Source organism: Athene cunicularia, assembly GCF_003259725.1.
Source record: "Athene cunicularia isolate RWA chromosome 9 unlocalized genomic scaffold, athCun1 chr9_part1, whole genome shotgun sequence".
Lineage (NCBI taxonomy): Eukaryota > Metazoa > Chordata > Aves > Strigiformes > Strigidae > Athene > Athene cunicularia.
The window spans coordinates 26,866,958-26,893,893 of NW_020799110.1; the positions used below are offsets into that span (position 1 = coordinate 26,866,958).

The following is a 26,936-nucleotide window of genomic DNA, read 5'->3' on the forward strand; positions in this document are numbered from 1 at the left end:
TGTGCTCTGTGAAAGCCTTTTAGGTTACATGTGACTTGAGAGGTGATAACTGCTGATGCTCTGTAGTTTCGTGTGTCACTTTTAAGGGGTTTTGAAGAAAAAAAAATTCTCACTCATGCTATAGGAGATGCAGCATTTTTGCCCTGAACACGATGATGAAGGGCAAAAATTCTCGTAAGTTCAGGAAAAGAATTTTGAGCTCACTTTTGAAAAGCAGAAGGATGCGGCGGGTGGAGGAAGCAAGCAGCCGATTCAATGTGAAAGATAGAGCAAGCTTCAACTTTATTGAAAGAAATCACACCTTATATAAGCATTCTACAATACACTACTTGTAACTCTGTTGGATACATTTAAGAAAACTACATTATAATATCTCAGCCATTGGGTACATCCAAAAGGTCACATTATAATATCCCAGCCCCTTGTGGCATCTCTGGTATGCATAAACATCTTTCTTGCTGTGAACCTGCTTCTCTCCCAGGGCTGCCTTCCTCTCACCCCCAAGGTCATAATACGCCCCAACTTATCTCCTTGTTCTCACAACAGTCCTTGTTATCATCAATGTACGCTGGGTTTTTTCCTCTGTTTACCTCAGGTGGCTGTGACCGACCTCTGCAGGGAGCTATGGCCGACCAGCTCCTGCAGGGAGCTATGGCCTTGCTCTCTGCAAGCCGTTCTCCAACAGAAGGAGGCATAAGATTTTTTTTTTTTTTTTGCTTCTGCAGTATATGTTGTTTTTCAGGAACATCAGAAACAGAAAGGCTGTGCCAGAAGAGGAAAGAATCTACCACCAGGTGGTTTCCTAACCCTGAGAGGAAAAGTGTGGAAAGAAGGAGGAGGGCAGGAATGTCTGTAGCCTGCTGATTGCTCCAAAACAGATGGGGCTACAGTGTAAATTAGGATTGTCCAGGGAGTGGAAAAAGTTTTCTCTATAAGAGTAACACTTTGTGCTTAGAAAAATTCAGAGCAATAAGAATGCATTCCCATTGTTTCTGATGAGACCTTGATGGAAAGCTGACGCAGAATCAGTTTGTGTGCAAGTGCTGTCTTGCAAGAATTGTGTTTAGCTGCAATTTAGATTTGATAAACAAACTAGACCCATTTTTTAAGTAGGGTGATTCTAATAGCATAGTCAAAGGAATTGAAAGTATGGTTGTGAACAGATAATGCTTAAGTTTAATGGTCTTGTGCACGGGGTCTGTGAGTTGGTATCGGTATTGTACGTCTCCTGAATGGAGCTTACAGCTTGATGCAATATGTTGAAAATGTGGATTTTTCAGTTCTAAAGCAGGAAATGACCAAATGATGGTTACTAGTTTGTTTTCTGTTCAAAGAGGTATGGTGGTGGAGCTGCTTTGTGTATGTTTCCGTCTGATCTTCCATGCAGTATATGGCTTAAATGACTCTGTGGCATAGAAGTGAATCGGGTAGTCCATTTCTTGCTTACACATCATCCAGATTCAAGTGAAAGGCGAATTTCAAGACGCCTCACTTTTGAAATAGCTGGCTTGCTCACTTACTCTCACCCTAGGAATACTTTCAGTTAGCATTTATACTTTTCAGCTGCCTATTCTCCCATTCATGTGGCCAGTTAGTTCAGTGAGCTGATTAAGGTTAAAACTTTTCTTTCAATTCAGGCTGGATCAGTTCCCTGGTCTACCTCATATCATTCATTTCAAGTCCTCTGTGCAAAAGTGGTAAAGAGGGTATTTTCCTGGTGCTAATTCTTTGTAGAACTCTGTATTGTCTATTCTAACTTCTGATGTAGTTTTATCACTGTGGTGTTTATTACAATAGTTTCCAATGAGATAAGTATCTTGAATATGATATTTAAAGCAAAGAAATCTCATTTGCTTAAATAACTGCCATTTTACTTCCTTGCAGATTAGCTGTCTTGGTAATTGTGCCTATGAATGTAGTAGCTGATGGCTTTGTTTCTTCTGCAAGTACCTCATACTTCACTCTTTTTTTTTTTTTTTTTCCTAAAGAAACCTTATATATCTGGTTTGGCTGCTTCTAATGATAATTATAAATCACATGTGTCTTAGCTGAATAAAGTTTTAGATGTATCCACATTGATTCTATGAGACTAATCTTATTTTTCTGCTGTTAAACTGTTTTACTTGTAGATAGGTTGCGTAGGTGCTTATGGAAATAGATTGGCAAAAATTAGTTTTGTGAAACTGAATGCTTTATAAAAGCATGAGAGCAATGTTCATGTTCAGAGGTGAGAATGAAGCATGCTAATGAAATATTTACTTAATCAAGAATCTATTACAATTTAATTAAGATGGTAATTATAATGAAAGACAGCCAGTCTGAAGAGGATACCAGCATGTCTCCCAGCATTCCTGGAGCATTTGGAATGAGACATTCCAAATGTGAAGGATAAATCAATTGCATGCACTGTGTAACTCCATGACTTGATTTTTTATTTATTTTTTCTTCCTATTTTGCTTCTTCATCCGAAAATCACTGGGTTAAGATTAGGGGTAATCTGGATCAGTATTCTATTTATACCCATGTGTTTAATAGTATTTTTAAAGTTGTGCTTTGATCCAGATCATCACTTTAAATGTTCTTAGCTCATTCAGAATCTGAGATGAGTAGTCATTGTGCTGTTGCTTGTTAAGCAATATCTGGAAATTTAATTTAGCACTGTTGCCCAGTTATAACTCTTCCCATGTATTAGCAGTGGATTTGGTTGATTAATCTCTGTGCTTAGGCCATAAAATGTGGCATATAATACCTCATGCCTGGACAAAAGTGTCTAATATTATTTGAGTAATTTTTAGAGTGACACTTGCAGCCCTCTTTGGCTTTCTTATCCCCCACTCCCCCCAGCAGAGTAAACCAAGAACAACATAATTTGCCCTGAATGCAGTTTAGGGTCAGCAGGCAGTGAACCACCAGTACTTAAAATCTACACATAAATTTTCTTGTGTGACTGTAAGAGTCCAATTTTTGCCTCTTGCCTGTGCTGTGGGGAATTGCCTGCGTTGCCCAAACCCTCAAGTAAAGGGCCCCCTTTTCAAGGCATTTTTTTCAGTTGTTGGGATTTACTTGTCAATGTGTGTAAGGCTTGGGGCAGGGGGAGGAACCTCAGTCCTTTATATAGAATGATAGTGTTGTTTAGGTTGGAAAAGACCTTTAAGATCATTAAGTCCAACCATTAACCTAGCACTGCCAAGTCTAGCACTAAGCCACATCTACATGTGCAGGTCCCAGGTTGCAGGGAGTGCCTGAGCCAGCCAATCCTGCTGGAGGGCAGCAGTGACAACACCTGTGTGCGCTGCCATCAGCTGGATGACCTACTCAGCCTGCTGGCAGAACTCAAAGAAGAGATTGAGAGTTTAAGAAGTATTAGGGAGTGTGAAAGCAAAATTGATTGGTAGAGTAACACCCTAGCACCCCTAAAGTAACAGGAGCAAATGGAGGCTCCAAACGAGGCAGGTAATCCCTCATCCTCTTGCTGTCAGGCAGAAGGAGGGGACTTAAGAGATAGGGGAGACTGGAAACAGGTCCCTGCTTAGGGAGGCAGGAAAATCCTCTCCAGACCTCCCTCACCCTCCACGGTGCCCCTTCACAAGAGATTCAGGGCCCTGGAACTTTTGAATGAAGAAGAGAAGGAGGAATAAAATGAGAAAAATGAGGAAGACCAAGGTCCACCAAGGCCAGGTCATTCTAGACCAGGTATTAAAACCAGCTCTGAAAAGAACCTCAGAAGAGTCATTGTGAGGGGTGTCGAAGGCCCCATATGCAGACCGGACCCACTTCATAGGGAAGTCTGCTGCCTCCCTGGAGCCCGTGTCAAGGACCTCACAGCAAAACTCCGCACTCTGGTGAGACCCAAGGACTACTACCCTCTCCTGGTTTTTCAGGTAGGTAGTGATGACATCACTAGGAGAAGGCCTAAGGCAATGAAGAGATATTTAAGGTCCTTGGGAAAACTGCTTAAAGGGTCGGGGGCACAAATTGTGTTCTCCATCCCTTCGGTTGGGGGGATGAATGAGGAAGATTACAGGAGAATTCAGCAGATGAATGGGTGACTCCAAGACTGGTGTTACCATTAGGGCTTTGGATTTTTCAATCATGGTATTGTGTATAGGGCACCTGGTCTTTTGACATTAGACGGAATGCACCTGTCCCAGAGGGGAAAGAGGATCTTGGGGCAGGAGTTAGCTGGGCTCATTGACAGAGCTTTAAACTATATTTGAAGGGGGAAGGGGGAAAAACATTAGCCCATCTGAAGTGCATGTATACCAATGCACACAACATGGGTAACAAGCAGGTGGAGCTTGGAGCCGTGATGAAACAGGAAAATTATGATGTTGTTGCTATTACAGAAACATGGTGGGATGTCTCCCATGACTGGAGTGCACCAATTGATGGCTACAGGCTCTTTAGGAGGGACAGCCAAGGAAGGAGAAGTGGTGGGGTGGCGCTGTATGTTAAGGACTGCTATGATTGCTTTGAGTACGAGTGTAATGAAGACAGGGTAGAGTGTCTTTGCGTTAGAATCAGGGGGAAGGCCAACAGGGCAAATGTTGTAGTAGGAGTCTACTACAGGCCACCCAACCAGGACAGAGAGATGGACGAGATATTTTATAGGCATTTAGGTGAAATCTCATGATCGCTTGCCCTTGCTTGTGGGCGACTCTAACTTCCCCGATATCTGCTGGAAATACAACACAACAGAGTGAGACCGGTCCTGGAGATTCATGGAATGTGTGGGATACAACTTCTGATGCAACTGGTGAGTGAACTGACCAGAGAAGGTGCCCTACTGTATCTCCTCTTTGTGAACAGAGAAGGACTGGTGGATGATGTGGCGGTTGGAGGCTCAACCTAGTCTTGTGACTAGGGCACAGCGATCACAAAATAAGTGTTCTTTATTCTTAGAGGGGCCAAGAGAGGGCTAAGCAGGACTGATCCTGGACTTCAAAAGGGCTGACTTTGTCTTGTTTAGGCACCTGCTTGAAAGGATCCCCTGGGAGACTCTCCTGAAGGGTATAGGGGCCCAGGAAGGCTGGGCACTCTTCAGGAAGGAAGTGTTAATGGCTCAGGAGCAGGCAGTCCCCAGGTGCTCTAAGAGAAGACCACCCTGGCTGAACAGGGAGCTTTGGCTGCAACTCAGAGAGAAAAGGAGAATTTACATCTTTTGGAAGAAGGGGCTAGCCACACACAGTGATTACAAAGAGGCTGTGAGGCTATGCATGGTGGAAATCAGGAGGGCTAAAGCCCAGCTGGAAATTAATTTGGCCTCTGCAATCAAGGATAACTAGAAATGTTTCTATGTCAGTAGCAAAAGAAAGTCCAGGGAGAGTCTCCATCCCCTGCTAGATGCAGGAGGAAACATGGTAACAAGTGATGAGGAGAAGGCTGAGGTGCTTAATGCCTTCTTTGCCTCAGTCTTTAATAAGATTAGTTGTATTGAGGGAATCCAGACTCCACAGCCAGAAGACAGAGACTGGGAGAATGACCTCCCCAGTAACCCAGGAGGAGTTAGTCAGTGACCTGCTGCATCACATAGACATTCACAAGCCTATGGGACCTGAGAGTGCTGAAGGAGCTGGCTGGGGTGCTCACCAAGCTGCTTTCCATCATTTATGAGCAGTCCTGGCTGACCGGGGAGTTCCTGACTGATTAGAAATTGACCAATGTGATACCCATCTATAAGAAGGGTTGGAAGGATGATCCGGGAGATTACAGGCCTGTCAGTTTGACTTCGGTACCTAAGAAGTGGATGGAGCAGTTTATTCTAAATACCATCATACAACAGATGAGGGACAACCAGATGATCAGGCTCAGTCAGTATGGGTTTATGAAAGGCAGGTCCTGCCTAACAAACCTGATCTCCTTCAATGACAGGGCAACCTGCTTATTCGATGAGGGAAAGCCTGTGGATGTTGTTTACCTTGCCTTTAGCAAGGCCTTTAACACTGTTTCCCACAGCATTTTCTTGGCAAAAATGGCTGCTCGAGGCTTGGACAATCGCACGCTTTGCTGGGTAAAAAAACTGGCTGTATGGCTGAGCCCAAAGAGTGGTGGTGAATGGAGTTAAATCCAGCTCAGTTTTGGGGCCACTGCTGTTTCACATCTTTATTGATGATCTAGACTGGGGGATCGAGTGCACCCTCAGTCAGTTTGCAGATGACACCAAGTTGGGTGGGAGTGTTGATCTGCTCGAGGGTAGGGAGGCTCTGCAGAGAGACCTGGACAGGCTGGAGCCATGGGCTGAGGCCAACTGTAGGAGTTTCAATAAGGCCAAATGCTGGGTGCTGCACTTGGGCCACAACAACCCACAGCAGCGCTACAGGCTTGGGAAGGAGTGGCTGGAGAGCTGCCAGTCAGAGAGGGACCTGGGGATGTTGATTGGCAGTGGATGAACATAAGCCAGCAGTGTCCCCAGGTGGCCAAGAAGGGCAATGGCATCCTGGCTTGTGTCAGGATTAGTGTGACCAGCAGGGTCAGGGAAGGGATCTTGCCCCTGTACTTGACACTAGTGAGGCCACACCTCCATTCCTGTGTTCAGTTTTGGGCCCCTCACTACCAAAAGGACATTGAATGTCTTGAGCGTGTCCAGAGAAGGGCAACGAAGCTGGTGAAGGGTCTGGAGCACAGGTCTGATGGGGACCGGCTGAGGGAACTGGGGGGGTTTAATCTGGAGAAGAGGAGCCTGAGGGGAGACCTTATCACCCTCTACAACTACCTTAAAGGAGGTTGCAGAGAGCTGGGTTTGAGCCTCTTTAACATAGTGGTAAGCAACAGGACAAGATGGAATGGCCTTAGGTTGCACCAGGGAAGGTTTAGACTAGATGTCAGGAAGTATTTCTTTCCAGAACAGGTTGTTAGGCATTGGAATTGGCTGTCCATGGAGGTGGTGGAGTCCCCATCCCTGGAGGTGTTTACGAGTAGGGTTGATTTCGTGCTTAAGGATATGCTGTAGTTGGTAACTGTCAGTGCTAGGTGAATGGTTAGACTAGATGATCTTCAAGGTCCTTTCCAACCTAGATGATTCTATGATATATGTCTTTTAAATATCTCCAGGGATAGTGACTCAACCACTTCACTGGGCAGCCAATTCCAGTGCTTGATAACCATTTCTGTGAGAAAATTTTTTCCTAATATTTGATCTAAACCTCCCCTGGAGCAACTTGAGACCATTTCTTCTTGTCCTATTGCTTGTTGGGGAGACCAGTACCCACCTCACTACAAACTCCTTTCAGGTAGTTGTAGAGGATGATGAGGTCTTCCCTGAGCCTCCTTTCCTCCAGTGTAAACAACCACAGTTCCCACAGCTGCTCCTCACAGGACTTGTTGTCTAGACCCTTCACCAGCTTAATTGCCTTTCTTTGGACACACTCCAGCACCTCACTGTCTTCTAAGGTTACGTGGACATAGCAGGGTAGAATGCCATTTTAAGTAATGAGGGGGAGCTGCCCTCAGTTTGTGGAGAGGTTGTTTTAGTTTGAGTGTGGAAATTAGATATTAAAAACTGCCTGAGAATAGCGAAAGGATATAAAAGACTAGAACATGGATCTGTTGCTTCATTTGGATTAATTCAGAAATATTTATTCCACAAACATATGAATTGGTGTGAAGTTTGTATGTTGTTAATTAGATTTGTTGCTTGTTGAAAGTAAGTGTCTGGACCAGTCAGTTTAATTCAAAAGGATTTAAACAAGGTACAAGTTCAGAAAACAAACTGTAATTAATTAAAGAGGAGGCTAATATAATGAACCGTGACACTAAGAAGTTCTAAAGAGTCAAGCATGGCTACTCTCTGGGGTGGTACTATAAAATGACTAAATAGGAAATAACCTCAAAATGCATTAAACATTCTGAAATCTTCAGTAGTGTGCTGGTAAAGGGTTTAGAGCAAGTTACTGGGACATGGATAACTCCCCCTTGCTACTGCATGGAATTGTTAATTTAGTACTGTGCTTCTTGAGTAATCATGAATAATTTAAATTGAAATACTTTTTAAAAAGTAGTTTATAAAATGCAAGAATGGTATGGAATAAAAGCACTCTAAATCCTTTTTTTCAAGAGATTTGCTCATGAGGAGGAATGTCACATTACTGTTGTCTGAGATCACAGTCATTTAATTGAGCAACAGTGCTACTGGCTAAGTGTGAGACTGTTGGTTAGTAATCTAATTCATTTTTTTCTTTTTGTTTTAGCTAGCTGGGGTGGCCTTCCTTGCGGCTGGTCTGTGGGCATGGAGTGAAAAGGTAAGGGTAGAAATGACTGTTCTTACTTTGGCTGCCTTTTCCTGCCCCAGTAAAATTATTTCCTTAGGAAGCAGCAAATGTTAAATGTAGCATCTGAGCTCAGGACTATGTTCAAATGATTGAAACTGAGTTTAGCTGCAGTTTCATTCTTGTCCCTGATCAGGTGTTTAGTTGTGGCTCTTAATGGCTACAGGTCCTTAGACCTTTTCATGTAAAATTGTAAGATCAGGATCCTAGTGAGAATTGAATCGTTATGAATAGTCTTTATGAACTGGTTCTCTTTTGAAAGTGTGTTTTTTAAAATACACTTCTCTACCCATCTCTATTAAAAATGAGAAGCATTTGTGAGTAATGTAAAAGATACATATTTTTATATTTAAAAAGACCTCAAACCAAACATATCTTTGAGACCATATTTCTAAAGTATTCCAGCCTTCAGGCTATCTGTTTTCTTCCACTTTATTCCCCATGGAATTGCTTAAGTCTCTGCATAGAGGAACAAAATTGGAATGTGATTTAGCTGCATAATACTCTTTTCGCAAAGTTTTCTTTAAGCTGAATAACTTCCTCAGAGAAGTCTGTGCAGGCATGTACCTATGGAGTTTTCCTGTTAGAAGAGATGGTATAGGTGTGGAAATGAATGGTGTTCCCTTGTTATGAATAAAACATGGCATAGCTTTATGACTGCAAGCAGTAGGGAAAAGTGACAGTTACTAGCAGATTTATTGATCTGCATCTTAACAGTGGAGGGCAGGTACCCTCACTGTTCAGTTGTGCTGCTGAGTAAGAACACTTATAATTATCATTGTAGGGTAACGTTTCTTTAATCAGAGTGTGTGTACACAGCAGCTCCCAACATACAGAGAAGTTACGGGATTTGTCCACTTTTTGGAAGTGAAAGAGTTTTATGATGATCTTAATGCTTCTATATGTGTGCACACATTCTCAAAACTAGCTTAGGCTGCTTATCAGTGATATCACTGTCTCCACACACAAATGCATTTAACTCTTGTTATAAAAGGATTTTCTTTCCAACCCTATAGGGAGGGTATTAATTTTTTCTTGAATTTGCGTTCTCTCGTATTCAGACATGATCTTCTGTTCTGTGAAGAAGCACATAGGATCTGTGTGGTTGGAAATTAGTAGTTCACAACTCGCTCCCTTTGCCAAATGGACTTTATGGTACAGTCAAGTTACTCAAAGACAAGGACAGATTCTTTCTGTCTTTATTTCTTAAGTTTTGCCTGAACTATTTCTGCTCTCTGTCCTATCTTGCAAATAAGTTCTTCAAAGCTTTTCCTGTAGTGTTGAACTTCTGAATGGCTCATGAAATCTGTACATTATTTTTCATGTCTATTGTTCTGTGTTGTGTGGGCAGTCTTTCATACTAGTGCTGTTCTTCAGCTATGGTGCTTGTATAGATCTGTCTGTTTACAGATAAAAATCTTGGTGAACAATAGATGGGAAGTAAGAGAAAAACATACCAGAAGCTGTGCTGCAGTGGTAAACCCAAAGATAAACTACAGGTAGTGGAAGAGTTTTGAACATCCTGTCTCTGAGTGCAGCATGAAGTACATTGCAACCTTTTAACTTACCTGTTTTTTCTTGTCTTTTTTTTTTTTTTTTTTTTTTTTTTTTTTTTTTTTTCACTAGGACTACACTTCATACCGATTCTTTAGCAGTCTTTTTCTGGATATAAATCCCATGCGTCTCTTAGCTGATAATATATCAAAATGAGATTTCTGTTTTGTAAGAACTGTTGAAAATACTGTATGTAATGTTACTCATCCTGATTTGTTGTTGGGAGATAATGGGCATGTGAGCAATCCTGCACGTGTGCACGCCTCGGCAAGGACATGACAAGGACATAGCCCTGAAGAGAGAACAAACAACTCAGCAAACAAACAACTCCAGGAGATGGGTTGGGTGGAGAAAGACATTGAGTGTGGTGCTTATTATCCAATCTCAAGAAAACTTGAAACACGTGGACAAAGCTAACTATCCAATCATAAGGACTGTACCACGTACCGTTCGTGGGCACAGGAGAAAGCATTATAAAAGGGCTTGTTTACCTTCAGTAAATGGACATTGCTTGATCATATTGGTTGTGTGCATGTCCATATCTCCCGCAAAGTGGTGCCTGAAGGGGGACCCTCAAGATTGGCACAAGTCTTAATTGAAGAACTCGACGGAGATGTAATCTAGGGTGGAAAGCTGGTCGAAACTGATCCAGACTCTGTCCCGGAGTCCAAGGGTAAGGAAGCAGCGCGCTGTAATTTGGGTTCAAGTTCCGCCAAAAAAAAAAAATGTGTCGGCTGGGCAGAAATGCGGTCTACACTCAATAAAGATGAGCAAGTAGTGGTGAAAGTCCTCCAAAATATCCTCTCCATGAGAGGGATAAAATATGATAAGTCCACCCTGGAAGACTTGGTAAAATGGAGCCAGGAAAGAGGACTTATCTCCAGTGCAGGTCTCGCATTTGAGATATCTACCTGGGAATCCATAGGAAAACAGCTCTTGGACTCGATCATTGAGGGGTGAAAGTCAGCAGAAAAAGTGAGCTGCTATCCCATGCTCTGGAAGCTGATCCGCAAGACAATGGAGGAGCTGAGAGGCGACCATGTGGCTGGTGACCGTGTGGCTGTCGCTTCCACCTTTACAGCTCTAGGAGCGACATCTAACTCTGATATACCGCCTCCGGTGCCTGTGCCCCTGGCAGATCCCATCGTGTTAGGTCAGCCAAAAAACCTGTTTGCTTCATCGGTCATGCTGGCGGGATTGCGGTTGGCAATGGGGGCTAGACTGGGGGCTGCACAGGCAGGAGCGGGAGATGCCAGAAGTGTGTCTGACTCTGTGAGAGAGGAATGAGGAGAGACCAGAAGAGTTGCCGGAGTCCAGCAGTGGGCAGAGCACGGATGGGAGCGTAGATGGAAATGACGTATCGCTGCCTACGCCTTCCTCGCAGGGAGAAAAAAACCCCACCTCACGTCGGCTTTTCAAACACAGAAACCTTACTCCTGCAACTTGTAGACAAGCTTGAAAAACTGGCTGCAACACGGGGGGAGAAGATGGAACACAAATCATATACCTTTTCGTCTGGTATGCAGCCGCAGCTATCTGCTCCTGACCCACCACCTGAGTATTCAGTTCCAGTACCTGCTTCTAATCCATTCTTGTTATCATCACAGGCGGAGGCTGCGCTTCCTTTGTCTCACCCTACAACTTCACATCTTTTTTTCTTCACAGGTGCAGAGTGCCTCTGTGGCCACATGCTGATGGAAAGGGATTATTAGAGATGCTATAGTGGAGGGGTCTTTTATTCCTGAAAGCGTAGAAGCGTTTCCTATTTCTGTTAATAGTGTTAGCGGTACTAACGAATGGGTTCCTTTAGATTGGAAATTGCTTCATAAGGCTAGAGCTTCAGTAATGCAAAATGGCCTTCACCATCAATTAACAAAACAAATCATTAATTATATTTTTTCATCATCACGGTTAATTGCAAAAGATATTGATCAAAGAGCGGCAGTTATATTAACTCAATCTAAAAAAAATGTTGTTTGAAAGTGCATGGACTAAAAAGTAGCTAATAATGAATAAGCTCAGCCTCGACCACAAGGCGATCCGCTTTATCTCGTTCAAGCACAAATGTTGTTAGGTACAGGACCTTTTGCAGCAGTAGATATACAAGTCAATTTCTCTAATGAAATGTTGCGACTATCGCAGTCAGTAGCTTGTCACGCGCTAATGTCTGTACTTGATACAGAAGGGAAATGGCAAGATAAATTTGTAACAGTAAAACAAGGTCTTAATGAGCCTTATTCTAAATTTGTAGATCACCTCTGTGACTCTCTTGAACAGCAGTATGACATGACCATAGAAATGAAGGAAAACATGTTTAAATTAATGGCCTTTGACAATGCTAATCCATCCACCAAGCAATTGTTAGTTACTCTCCCACAAGGAGTGTCTGTAGCTGACATGTTTGAATTAACCAATAGAGGGATGCAGCAAGCTAATGTTACAGTTTATGTGGCTACTGTGCATGAGGTGGTTACACCATTTTTCCAAAATAAAGAGGGGGAAGAAAAAAGAGGGAAGAAGTGCTATAATTGTGGCAAAGAAGGTCATTTTCAAGCGCAATGCAAAAGTACACAGGTTCAAAAAAGGTGTAATAATTGTCATAATCACTATGAGGAGGAGTGTAGAAAGCATTCGGGAAACTTGAGAAGGAGCACGAATCCCTCTCGTGCGCGGACACAAATAAGGGGTGTATGGCAAGCTCAGAATCAGGGACAGGAGGTGGTTTCCTGTCCAGTCTCACCTCTGCCACAGCAGTGAGTGCCGGAGTGGACGTGGAAACAGTAGTAGATGTCACAATACAAGATCAGAACATCCACTTAGTGGATAGTAATTTGAAAGGACTGTTACGATTTGGATTAAGTGCTCTCTTAATAGGGAGATCATCAACAACTTGCCAAGGCATTCAAGTATTATTGGGAGTAAATGATGCGGATTATACTGGTGTTATAAAAATAATGGTTCAAACCCTAACCCCATCTGTGTTTATCCCCAAAGACAGCAGAATTGCCCAGCTTATGCTGTTTAAAGCCCGTGTTCCAAATATAGGGGAAGGTAATCAAGGGACTGGTGGATTTGGATCAACTGGACAACCGCAAGTATATCTGTTTCTTGATATAAACCAAGGAAAACCAGAATATGAAATGGTTATCCAATCCCCTGATGGGACTTGGAAAAAATAAAAATGTTGGTAGATACAGGGGCTGACATTACAATTATATCAGCCCAACAGTTGCCTGCCTCATGGCCTTACCATTGCGGCGACCACAGGAGTGTTTGGCATTGGGGGATCCCAAGCCCACAGAATTAGTAAGAATTTCACTGTAATTTTAGTCAATGCAGTGATGGAGTCTGAGATCTTTACAGCCAGGATTACTTTCTCCTTCCATGATACCAGAATCTTGGTCAGTATTAATCACTGATCTAAAGGATTGTTTTTTCACCATTCCACTTCATGAGGGTGAAGGGGAAAAGATTGTATTCTCTGTACCATCTATAAATAAGGCTGAAGCAGCAAAACGGTATCATTTGGTAGTGTTACCTCAAGGGATGAAGCATTCTCCCACTATGTGTCATATCTTTGTTGCCTGGGCATTAGAACCAGTCAGAAAAAGGTTTCCTCAACTAATTATTTACCATTACATGGAGGATATATTAATAGCCGGGGAACACATGCGATCAGAAGTTATGTTACGTCATTTGCAAAAGGAACTGTCCAATAGAGGTTTGAAAATAGCCCCTGAAAAGGTACAGTCTACCTCTCCTTGGAAGTATTTAGGGTGGACAGTAACCAACGCCATTATTTGTCCACAGAAATTAAAAATTAACACAGAGGTTCACACATTACATGATGTCCAAAAAATGATTGGAGATATCCAGTGGGTTAGAAATTTATGTGGTATTACCAATGATGATTTAAAGCCATTAATGCCATTATTGAACGCTGCTGTTCAAGCTGATAGTAAAAGAACCTTGACACAGGAACATAAAATCACTTTGCAGAAAATTACAGATAAGATAGAGTCATGTCATGCACAATGAATACAATTAGAATTCCCAGTGCAACTAATGTTTATCAATAGTGGAGGAAATAGACAATATCCATTAGCCATCATTATGCAATGGAACTCAGAACAGAGACAACCATTGCGAATGCTAGAGTGGGTTTTTACTGCACATACCCTGAAGAAAGCCATAACTACAAGAGCAGAATTAGTATGACAGTTAATTATGAAAGGCAGACACAGAATTATTGAAATTACAGGCACTGATCCTTAAACTATTATTGTCCCACTAATACAAGAATATTTAGAATGGCTGCTTAGACATTCTGAGGCATTACAAGTTGCCCTTGAAGGTTATATTGGCCAACTGTCTAATGTTTATCCAGCACATTGATTACTAGCGTTGTTAATGAACAAAGTAATTGAAAATTTTCCAATGCAATCAGAAGTACCAGTTCAAGGGTTAAGAGTTTTTACCGATGCAGGGAAAAAATCAAACCAAGCTGCATGTACCTGGTTAGAAGGAGAGGAATGGAAATATCACCTCATTCAAGGCCAAAGAGAAGATTCCTTGCAGACATTAGAACTCCAAGCAGTTTTGTGGGCATTTTTGTCCTGGACAGATTTGGGATTAATTGTAGTGTCTGATTCACTCTGTGTAGTATGAGTAGTAAAAAGGATTGAATGAGGACAAGTAAAAGAAATAAAAAATGAACACTTAAGGAAACTGTTGGAACAATTAGTTCACGCTCTTGATGAGAGAAGTGTTGTCTACTTTATTACTCACATCAGAAGTCACCAATCCAAAGAGGGATTAGGGTATGGAAATGAACTAACTGATCAATTAGTTGCTCCAGTCTGGTCTGGACCTTCTCCAAATTTGTTTGCACAAGCTAGAGAATCTCAACAATTTTTTGCATCGGTCAGCGAAAATGTTGCAGAAACAATTTAAAATTCCTTTTGTGGATGCGAAGGGCATTGTTGCCTCTTGCCCATCCTGTCAAAAAAATAGGGTTTGGGCTGGGAACAGGAGTTAACCCACGGGGCCTATCACCTTTGCAATTATGGCAAATTGATGTTACTCACATAGCAGAATTTGGTAGGTTAAAATATGTACACGTTGTTATTGATACCTTCTCCATGGCTATTTGGGCTACAGCTCAAGCTGGAGAGACAGCTAAACATGTTGAAAAACATTTATATAGTTTCTTTTGCTGTACTTGGGGTGCCAAGAAAGATCAAAACAGACAATGATCCAGCATATATTTCTGGATGCTTCTAACGCTTCTGTGTCTTATGGGGCATCAAACACTGCACAGGAATTCCACACTCTCCCACTGGACAAGCAATTATCGAACGGGCTCATCAAACTCTGAAGCAAATGCTTCAAAAACAAAAAGGGAGACTGTCAGGTGTGATGCCAGCTGAACAGTTAAACAAAGTTTTATGTGTTTTAAATTTTTTGAGGCTTTTGAGGAGAATGTCAGGAACCAGCAATGATGATTCACAGTTTAGCAATGAAGGGTGATGCTGAACAATTTATGGGCACACAGCAACCGCTAGTTATGTTCAAAAACTTAAATACTGGGCAATGGGAAGGACTTGTTAAAGCACAATTAACAGGCAGAGGTTATATGTGTTTGCTTACAAATCATGGCTTATGATGGGTTCCATCTTGCTGGGTGGGGCCTTGGAAAGAAGGTCAAGCTCACAATCCTAAGCTTTGCAATGGTTCTGACGGTGATTAATGCTCATACATTGTGAACGTGTTTAGAAATCCCTTCCAAACCAGTAGGGGCCCAAGTTACATAGGAAAGTTAACTATGTTCACAGCATAGTTGAAGTTGTTGTTACAAGGGGGAATTGTTGTAATTGTTATGTTTGTCATTATTTTGCCATGCTTAGTTTGTTGTATTAAACAGTCATTCAAAAAAGCCTGTAAGGAATGTGGATTGCTCAAAAACAAAAAGAAGGATATGTTGGGAGATAATGGACATGTGAGCAATCCTGCACATGTGCATGCCTCGGCAAGGACATGACAAGGACATAGCCCTGAAGAGAGAACAAACAACTCAGCAAACAAACAACTCCAGGAGATGGGTTGGGTGGAGAAAGACATTGAGTGTGGCGCTTATTATCCAATCTCAAGAAAGCTTGAAACACGTGGACAAAGCTAACTATCCAATCATAAGGACTGTACCACGTACCGTTCGTGGGCACAGGAGAAAGCATTATAAAAGGGCTTGTTTACCTTCAGTAAATGGACATTGCTTGATCATATTGGTTGTGTGCATGTCCATATCTCCCGCAATTTGTGTTACCCATTTGAGTCAAATTGAGTCTGTTAAACTGGTATATCTAATTGGCCTATCCTTCTAATCTTGTAAGTCGGTTTTATAATCATGTAAAAGTTAAATTGCATAAAATTTTAAAAGTCTACACAATAAAGACTGGGTAGATGTTAATATCTGTCACCCAAGAGATATAGCAAAAATCACTAAGAGGAAGAGAATTGCAATAAGTTGTTAATAGAAGGAAGGTGAATAACACTGAGCTGTCTCATCAGGGAATGGTTTTTATTGGACACACAGAAAGATCTGGGAAACTAGAGGCTAGTCAGCCTAACTTCATTCCAGCAAGTTCATGGCTAATAAAAAGATGAAGAAGGAGCAGTCAGTCTACTTCAAAGACAGACTGTTATTTAGAGGGACTGCAAGAGCATGGAGAAAAGGGATGACAAAAAAAAAAAAAAAAAAAAAAAAAAAAAAGAGCAAAATCCTGTGCCTGAGATGGAGTAATGCCAAGGAAGAAAATCTTTGAGCTCCTGCTCATCAGGAGGTTGAATATCAGGTCTGCCCTCATGTCAAGACCAACAGCATACTGAGCTATATTGGCACCAGTGTGGCCAGTGGTTGAGGGAGGAGTTTCTTCCAACAATATTCATCACACTTGAGGCTACATCTGGAGTACCCTGTCCAGTTTTGGGCTCCCCTGTGTCAGGCAGGCCTTTTCCAACCTTACCTTACCTTATTCTGTAATTAAGTTTAGTTACTCTTTAGTCTGCTGACTCCTGTTCTTACCTCTGCTATCAGAGTGGTTCCAAAGAATGTTTATCAATATGGTGATAGGCGCTTTATATATATAAATATAAATATATATATGTATGTAAATTGTCCAAAGGTATGTGCATGTAACTTCTGTTGCAGTCAGTCGCAGTGTAATATTGTGACAATCAATATCCAGTGTACAGAACTTCATTATAAGATGTTAACTCTCTCCTTGTCAGATGTATATTATAGTATGCATGCTAGTGTATCTCAGAAGAGTAACTGGTTTGACATTTGTTAATGGCTGTATTAGAGTTGGTTTGTGGTTGGTTTTTTTTTTTCTGTTGTAAAGACAATCTATTTTTGCCTTCTGCCAGCACACTTCAGTTGAGGTGGTGGCGTGATGCTTGTAAACATTAAAAGGAAGTGGAAAACAAGTGAAGTGTGTACAGTTGAACTGTTAATTCACTGTTCCAAGTGACTGAAAGGAAGACTTAAAGACTGAGTTTTACTCTTGGATTTTCTCACACTTTCAGGTATCAGACTTCATTTCTGTATACCTGTAGGCAATCTAGGTGCTGTTGTGAAAAAGAGCTTTTACCATCCTGCAGATGGCACAGCCAGAAGCATCCTTAGAGAGATAAGGTAGAATGAGATAGTGCCTAGAAATAATTCTCTTGCTTACTTACTTCCTTAAGGATTTTTCACTTAACATCTTTTGTTAAGCAAAAAACCCCTCACGACCTCCTTTTCAAAAGAGTATGTTGTAAACATCAAATGTGAATAAGAAGAAATTGTGAATCAGCAACATCTGGAGGGTTAATAATAGAGCCTAGTTCCTGCCCACTTTACTTCATAACATGCTTTGATCAGAGGAAGTTTTCTTCCCAAAGATGTTGCTTGAGCAAGTGAGATAGAAAAAAAGCTTGAGTTCAGGTGTGGGAAAGGAGGTGGCTGAAATAGTTGTGAAAGTTTCAGCATCCTGGTCACACAGTGTTTGGTTTCATAGTGTATTCATTCTACAAAGACACTGGCTTAGTTTAGCTGATCCTGGCATGTCTTCGATGATTGTGGGGTCTGAGCCAAGGTTTGATTAGGTGAGACTCTTGTAATTAACCTGGCAGACCAAGTTTGATAGTTAGCTGTGAGGTCTTAAAGTTTGTAAGGATGGAAATGTGTCACTGGTGACAACTAGAAAAGTCTTTGCTTCCCAAGACTTTCTGAATGCTGAGAAATCTATAAACTGTGACCACATTTTAATAGGCTATTTCAACTGTTAGTCACCAGCTATTGCAACGTAATTCTGAATTCAGTTCAATTATTTTTTAATTTTCCTCCTCTCAGCCAGTTTTGGTAAAAACAACTCTGTTGTCTTGCTGTTCCTAAATTAACAGCTCTAACAAGATCTGTTATGGAACACATTATGAAAGAAGATGGAACTCCTGTGTACCACTATAGTATTGTTAATCAGTGTCTTTTCGTCATCTGATGAAGATTCTCCATGTGCACATTTTCTTCTAATGCTGTATTTTGAAGACATTTTTGTTAAGTAAACATTTAAATACAGAGTGCTAGGGGTTTTTCCAAGGTATTCTTTTATGACATGTATTCTTTGCGCTTAACCCTAGCACAAATCCTTGGATAGCAAGATGAGAACTTACGTTCCCTTGACAGAATTAGACTGCTTATATGAATTCCTTTGAGTTTCTCTGATATTTTTCTCTTAAGCTACTTTGAGAAAATACTATCTTTTGTTTTTTTCTTTATAAACATGAGATTATGGGATATTGTACTTTGTTGATTTTTGTTATTTCTGTTTTAAAAGGGAAGTATTTCCATATTAAAATGTTCTGTGTGTTGCTCATGGGTGTATGATGAACATGCAGACTATTGCAAGGCTGCCTGAATATCCCTACAAATGTTCTTGTTAACTTTGAGTTTCAGCTGTTTGTTCCTTCTGTCTTCTGCATGTTGTATCTTGTTTCTGCACATTACATGAGAAGCTTATGTTATATGTATCTGGTGGAATATTATTGGTAGCTGGTATATAGACTTAATTCCTTCAAAATATAATCTAGAAATAAGGGCTTCACTGTGTTAGCGTTATATTTACAAAGACTTAGGAACTCTCTGCTAAGATCTAGGCAGACAGGCTTAAATAGGTAAGATTATTGTCAAGATAAGCAATGTCTCTGGATAGTTAACAAAAAAGAAAATATTGCTGCTAAATAATGCAAATTGAAAGTATCTTATAGGGAATAGATATCTTCATGCAAGAATTTTATCTGGGGTGAAAGGGGAATATTTACAGTATACTTTTGAATTTTTTGCAAGATTTTGAAGGAACATTCCTAAGACTATTAAACATTAGAAGGGGTATGACTAAACTGTTGAGAGGAAAAATCTACTTCCCTTGAAAACCAGAACACTTTGTTCTCCTCCTTTAAACTGTCACCTATAACCTGCTTTGTAGTTAGAAGGTCTCTCTCTGCCGCCTAAACATTAGGATTGGAAAAATACATTTATTAATTTTTTTAAAGACTTCGCAATTGGACTGCCCTTCTAAATTGATGCACTTCAGGTCAATATAAAGCAGTAAATCCTCCTTGAAACTAAATGAATATTCAGTAATAGTATTGAGCTTCTGGCACCATCTTATGGAATAGACCTAGGAGAATGTAATCTGACAAGTTCACTGTACTGTATTTACTTACTAAAACAAATTAATAGCTACAACTTTGCATTAATACTTCCTCAGACAGGGTGAAGAAAATAGGTATTGTCCATAACCGTTTCACAAGACTCCTGTGTGGGTCAAGGGTTTGCAACTAATTCATTTGGAGTCACGTGGAAATCATGGACATCCAGAAGAGGAATGTTAAACGAAAAACACACTTACAGTTGTTACCTTTTTCTGTTACCCCGTATTTCCTCTTTCAGGGTGTGTTGTCTGATCTGACGAAGGTGACTGGTCTTCATGGTCTGGACCCAGTAGTGCTTGTCCTAGTGGTGGGAATAGTGATGTTTACTTTGGGATTTGCTGGTTGTGTAGGAGCGCTGAGAGAAAACATCTGCCTTCTGAAGTTTGTAAGTAACATTGTTATATGAGTGGATTATTACACATGTGAAAGCTGCCAATGATGGGTGAAGAACAAGTAGGAAACACAGATTAGTTAATTTATAGAATTTGGTTTGTTACAATGTATAGGGTAAATTTAGTCCCCCAAGGAGCCTTTGAATAATGGTATTAAAAGCAGTATAGGTTCAAACCTATGTATATTTTCCCTTTTGTGAAAAATGCTGCTTCTTCGTTGATTCTGCTAAACAGTGATACTATAATATGTATACCAGAATCTAACACTCTGTAATATCACAAAATATGATGTTCTAGAACATATTTAGACAGTTAAGAATTACTGAGAGGAGATGGTAGAGTGGCTTAGGGAGAATAAAATCCCTTAAATTAAAAATTCTAAATGTTTGGTGGGCAAAAACTTGGAAACGTCAGTGACTGATGTGAAATCTCTTAAATGGTGTTTTATTACTGAGGCTGCTTCTTTGCTTTAGATCTGAAAACAGTTAAGATGGACAAAAAATTACAAAACTGGAAACAATCCAAGAAGTAACATCAAGACTACTTTAGCCCTGTGTTTTGTGGATTCTCATTTATTAATATTTTCACTGCTGTGCATAGTGACTGTGGTATGGTGCTTGTTTTACTGTTGAATTCAGGTGACCAAAAGAAAAACGTAACTCTCCCTCTTTGGGGGTTTCTTTACATTGTATTCTCATTTAACATGCTGTGTTCTCATGGTATCTGTACTGAGTGAGAATTTTAACCTAATTCTCTGTGTCTGTTTCTGGTGGACATTAGGACTAGGGATGCATTCAAAATGAATGGGTATTTTCTAATTTGGGGTGCTGCTTTTTTTTTTTTTTTTCAGTTCTGTGGAGCAATTATGTTTATATTCCTGCTGGAGCTGGCAGTGGCAGTTTTGGCTTTCCTGTTCCAGGATTGGGTGAGGGACAGGGTCAAGGAATTCTTTGAGAATAACATTAAATCTTACCGAGATGATATTGACCTCCAGAACCTCATTGATTCGCTACAGAAAATTGTAAGTTCATATTTGGTCACTTTTAATGTGTTCTAGGAGAATATGCAGATTTGGAAGTTTTCCTTTTTTGTTATACATTTATCATATTCTGTAGCTAATAGTGCTGTATAGCAGATAAGCAGTTTTGCTTTCTGCACTGAAAGCATTGTGGAGGCAAGATATTCTGAGATACAGTGCTGTTCTGACTGCAAATGTGGAAGCTCTGCTAAGCATCCATCTGCTTTTGACCTTCTCGACTTGCTTCCCTGTTCTGATCAGCGTTGCAACAGTTAAGTGAGAAGGGAGCAAAAAAAGGACATTTTATCCAGACAAAAAATTGTGCAACGAAACCGGTAGTGTACGCTCTTATTTTAAGGAGGCACCGCAGTCTTGCACAGGGCCTTTTAAACTTCTGAGCTGCACACCATCTTGAAGAAAAAGAGAATTTTTGTCAATGGGGAAAGGCTAGTCTCTAGTCAGGTAGTTGTCAAGGAGGGTTGAAACAATTTTATGCTCATGTGGTCCTAAAATCTTCAGTTATTAGAAGACTGTAATGTACACCAGGAGATGACAAGGCCTGTGCTGGTAAGAGCCTGCTGGCTTTCATTCAATCAGCTCCTTTTGTAGTCATGCCCAGGAAACAACCAGTGAGGGTCACTCTTCTGATGTGTGTTTGTTTGTATGTGGTTGTCCTGGTTCAGCTAGGATAGGGTTAAGTTTTCCCCATCAGAGAGGGGGAAGAGACCTCCAGGTGGGTTATTCATCCCATGCTGATGTCAGGTCTGGGGGCCGAAGGGTAGGAACTTTTTCCTTTGTAGCTTTGGTCACGGGGAACACGGGGCTGTCTGTAACCATTGCGGTATTTTTCAGTGTATCTTTTGTATTGTTTTATATTATTGCTGTTTAATGTTGTTATCATTGCTACTGTTGTTGTTCAGATTGTTATTTATCTCCCTATTATATTAAATTTCTTCTTATTTTAACTCGGGGTTTCACTTACAGCCTGATGGGCTGAGGGTGGGGGAGGGACAAAGGCAACGTGGTCTCTGGTCCCGGCAGGGCTTAAACCAACTCAGCCTTTTTGGTGCACCAAGGTGGGGCAAAAGAGGGCTGAAATAAGAATCAAAAAGGGACAGACCCTGACCAGAGTGTGTTAGAGCAATCTGTTAGGTGTAATTTTTCTGTTTGTATTTGTCTGATAAGAAAATGTTTGCAATGCTGGCCCACTTGCTTGCGTGATGGGGCTGAATTAATCCTTATATCCAATATATAATCCCAGTGCTTGTGTTTGTTATCGGTGGAAAATGTGTAAAGGGTCTTATTGTGCTTTACTGGCTACTGACTGCTTATAATGTGTTTCTATTGTTGTTTGTGGGGGCGGGATGGTATCTGTTTGCTGCCTGGGCTTTTGTTAGGGGTGTCACCCCCTCTATGGGTGAGCCAGGGGAAGAGATCCTCTCGGTTTTTGAGAGTTTCAATTATCCTTGGAGCCTTCAGGCTAGTGTGATTGTGGCACAATGCTTTCTGAATGTCTGCCTGATTTCGGTTTTGGCCATGCGGCACTTGTCTAAAAATAGCAGTGCCCGGAAACCTGCCCCGAGATCAGATATTAGAGAGTGGCAAGGGGTGTAGGAAAAGATGGGCAAAGGCCTGAGTCGGTGGGCACCTCCAATGCTTTGGAATTTCACACCCAAACAAATGCAGAGCCCTGATAAGTTGATGGAGTGCTTATAAAGGGTGTGTTACCAATCTGCCAAAACCCAGGAGAGACAACGCCTTACAAAGTGTTGGGGACTTGCCCGTGACTACCTTGTCCTTTTTAAAACCACCCACTGCCGTCAAGGGGGAGAAAGGGTTGCAGGATCTGAGAACGAATTTACTGGTACAGTATCTGGGCCTGGGGAACAGGCAGAACCAGCATCAATCGTCTCCAGAAGCACAGCAATTAATCCAGAGAGTCAGCCAGTGCCGGTATCAGTCGCCCCGATACAGAAAACCAAATATACCAGGAAGTCAGCTCGCAAAGTGGGGGATGGGGATGAGCCAGGCCCATCACGGGAACAGGAGGAAGGGCCAGAGGTGATTGTCTGATCTCTATCCCCAACTGAGTTGCAAGATACGCGGAGAAATTTTGGCCGCCTGGAAGGTGAGCAGATTTGCACCTGGCTGCTCCGATGCTGGGACAATGGAGCCAGTGCTTTTGAAATGGAGGGGAGAGAGGCCAAGCAGCTGGCGTCTTTGGCCAAGGAGGCTGACATTGACAGGGCAATAGGGAAACAGACTCAAACCCACAGCCTTTGGAAGCGACTCATGCTCAGTGTAAGGGACAGCCACCTCTACAAGGATGATATCCTATGTCAACTAAGCAAATGGACCAGCATTGAGAAAGGCATCCAGAACCTCAGGGAACTGGCTGTGTTTGTGATGATCTGTAGTGATCTGAATAAAGAACAGTCACCCATGGACCCAGATCAGGCCCCTTGCACACACCCGATGTGCGAAAGTTCCTGAAGAGCACACCAGAAGCACACTCGAAAACATTGGCAATAGTGTTCTGGTGGACAGACACCCACACTCTAATAGTGGATGGAGTGGTTGGCAAGTTCCTGCAATATGAGGGAAATCTCCCTTCATCTCCACATTCATGGGTCTCAGCTGTGGAGGAACTGTCTCAGAGGGTCCAGAAAATGGAAGAGGACATGTCCTACATTCCACCTGCACGGGCCGATGTCTCAGCCATTAGAAGTAAAAGTTTCCCCACCCGAGAGAAAGGCAGCAGAAGGCACACACCACGAGGCACCCTGTGTTTTTTCTCCACAACCATGGAGAAAACATGAGGAGGTGGGATGGACAGCCCACTGCTGCCCTAGCTGCACGAGTAGAACAGCTGAAAGGGAAGAACATCACAAAAGGGGAGTCTTCCAAGAAAAGTGCAGCTCCAGTGTCCAGTCAGAAATCCCCCAGACAGAATAGAATGGTGAATGTTATGTCTGATCGTCTTGAGGGGACCAGTAAATCATTCTTACAAGAAGTGAGTGATGCTAGGCAGGATTAGAGGGGCCCTGCCTCCAGCCAGGTGGAGGAAAGGGATAATTGGATTTACCGGACAGTGTGGATCCGATGGCCTGGCACGTCAGACCCACAAGAGTATAAGGCTTTGGTCGACAGTGGTGCACAGTGCACCCTGATGCCATCGAACTACAGTGGGGTTGAATCCATCTGCATCTCCAGAGTGACAGGGTGATCCTAACAGCTGACCCTATTGGAAGCTGAAGTGAGCCTGACTGGGAAGGACTGGCATAAGCACCGCATTGTGACTGGCCCAGATGCCCTGTTCATCCTGGGCATAGACTATGTCAGGAGAGGGTACTTCAAAGACCCAAAAGGGTACCGATGGGCTTTTGGTGTAGCTGCTGTGGAGGATGTTGAACAGTTGTCCACGTTACTGGGCATCTCAGAGGGTCCCTCAGTGGTGGGGTGGCGTAAGGTTGAGGAGCAGCGAGTGCCGATTGCTACCAGGACGGTGCACCGGCGGCAGTACCGCACCAACCGAGATTCCCTGGTCCCCATGCATCAGCTGATCCATCAACTAGAAAGCCAGAACGTGATCAGCAAAACTCTCTCACCCTTCAATAGCTCTATATGGCCAGTGAGAAAGCCTAATGGTGAATGGAGGCTAACTGTGGAATACTGTGGCCTGAATGAAGTTATGCCAGCAATGACTGCTGCTGTGCCGGACATGCTCGAGCTCCAGTATGAAGTGGAGTCAAAGGCAGCCAAGTGGTATGCCACAATTGACATTGCTAACGTGTTCTTCTCCATTCCGATAGCGCCAGAGTGCAGTCCACAGTTTGCGTTCACTTGGAGAGGCATCCAGTACACCTGGAATCGATTACCTCAGGGGTGGAACCACAGCTCCACCATTTGCCATGGACTGGTCCATACTGCACTGGAGAAAGGTGGGGCTCCAGAACGCCTGCAGTATATTGATGACATCATTGTATGGGGGGACACAGCGGAGGAAGTCTTTAAGAAAGGGAAGAAGATAATTTTAATTCTCCTAAAGGCCGGCTTTGCCATTAAGCAAAATGAAGTTAAGGGGCCTGCAAGGGAAATTCAATTCCTAGGAATAAAATGGCAAGATGGGCATAACCACATCCCAATAGAGGTGATAAACAATGGAAATAACAGCCATGGCCCCACCAACCTCTAAAGAGGAGCCTCAGTCTTTCCTGGGCGCTGTGGGCTTCTGGAGGATGCACATCCCGAACTACAGCCTGATTGTGAGCCCTCTCTACCATGTAACCCATAAGAATAATGATTTTGAATGGGACCCTTAACAGCAACAATCCTTTGAGCAAATTAAGCGGGAGATTGCCCAAGCAGTAGCCCTTGGGCAAGTCCGGGAAGGGCAGGAGGTTTGAACATGCTCTTCACGGCAGCCGGGGAGAATGGCCCTATCTGGAGCCTCTGGCAGGGAGCACCTGGGGAAGCCCGAGCCTGACCTTTAGGTTTTTGGAGCTGGGGATACAAAGGCTCTGAAGCTAATTATACACCACCTGAGAAGGAGATACTGGCATCGTATGAAGGAGTTCGGGCTGCCTCAGAAGTGGTCAGCAGTGAAACACAGCTCCTCTTGGCACCCTAACTGCCGGTGCTGGGGTGGATGTTTAAAGGAAAAGCCTCCTCAGCACATCATGCAACAGATGCCCCCTGGAGTTAATGGGTTATGCTGATAACACAACGAGCTCAAATAGGGAACCCCAGGGATATTAGAGGTGATTACGAACTGGCCAGAGAGCAAAACTCGCGTAGTGCTCCACACCACCGCCTTGAATTCCATCCTGGGCCTTGAAACCCAAGTCCTGTGGCAACATGGCACCCCAGAGAGACCTGAGTCAGGCAATGCGACCCACTTCCAAAACAACCTCATAAATGCCTGGGCAGAAGAATACGACATTGTGTGGGTCTACCATATCCCCTATCATGCACCAACCTCTGGGAAGATCGAGCGCTACAATGGATGGTTAAAAACCACGTTGAAAGCACTGAGAGGTGGTACCTTCAAAGACTGGGACATGCATCTAGCAAAGCCACCTCAGTAGTCAACAGAAAAGGATCTGCCAGTGGAGCTGTCCTGGCTTAGTCAAAACCTCCCTGTGCTGTAGATGGGGATAAAGTCCCTGTGGTGCGCATGAGGAATATCTTAGGAAAAATGGTCTGGTTTAGTCCTGCACCAGGCAAAGGTAACGCCAAACCCATCCACAGGATTGCTTTTGCCCAAGGACCTGGGTGTACCTGGTCGGTGATACAGGACAATGGAGAGGTCCGATGCATACCACAGGGGCCTTGATTCTGGGTGAGAACACACCGTGAATTATGCTGTGCCTTTGTAAATTTTTTGTTACTGTTAACTGCTTAGTGTCATCTTGACATGATGTAGTTGGTATAGAATAAAGGGGTGGATTATGTCCTGCTTCAGCTAGGATAGGGTTAATTTTTCCCCAGCAGAGAGGGGTAAGGGATCTCCAGGCCGGTTATTCATCACATGCTGACGTCAGGTCCGGGGGTGGCAGCACAGGAATTTATTTTCTCTGTGGCTTTGGTCACGGGGAGCTTGGGGCTGTCTGTAACCATTGCGGTATTTCTCTGTATATCTTTTGTCTTGTTACTGTTATTGCTGTTTTGTTGTTTTTATCATTGCTACTGTTGTAGTTCAGATTGTTATTTTCACCCTATTGTATTAAATTTCTTCTTATTTTAACCTGGGGTTTGTTCCTCACTTCCAGCCTGATGGTCTGAGGGTGGGGGAGGGACAACTGCAACGTCGTCTCCAGTCCTGGCAGGGTTTAAACCAACTCAGTGGTTAAAAAAATACGGAGGGAAACAGAGTATGTATGTGAGTGCTTCACAAAGAGGTAAAAGGGTTGTCTCCTTTATATATATATATATTTTTCCCCTTATTAAAGAAGGTTG

At 42.5% G+C, this 26,936-nt stretch overlaps 1 protein-coding gene across 2 annotated transcripts in view; it reads left to right on the forward strand.

Annotated features, from left to right (window-relative positions):
• The window catches only part of TSPAN14 (tetraspanin 14), a 65,209-nt gene that overhangs the window by 28,249 nt on the left and 10,024 nt on the right, over positions 1-26,936 (forward strand). For both annotated transcript variants that reach the window (XM_026854670.1, XM_026854669.1), the window contains exons 3-5: positions 8,187-8,237; positions 19,807-19,953; positions 20,811-20,981. In XM_026854670.1, the coding sequence (XP_026710471.1) occupies positions 8,187-8,237; positions 19,807-19,953; positions 20,811-20,981 (369 nt within the window). The remainder of the gene's footprint in view (positions 1-8,186; positions 8,238-19,806; positions 19,954-20,810; positions 20,982-26,936) is intronic.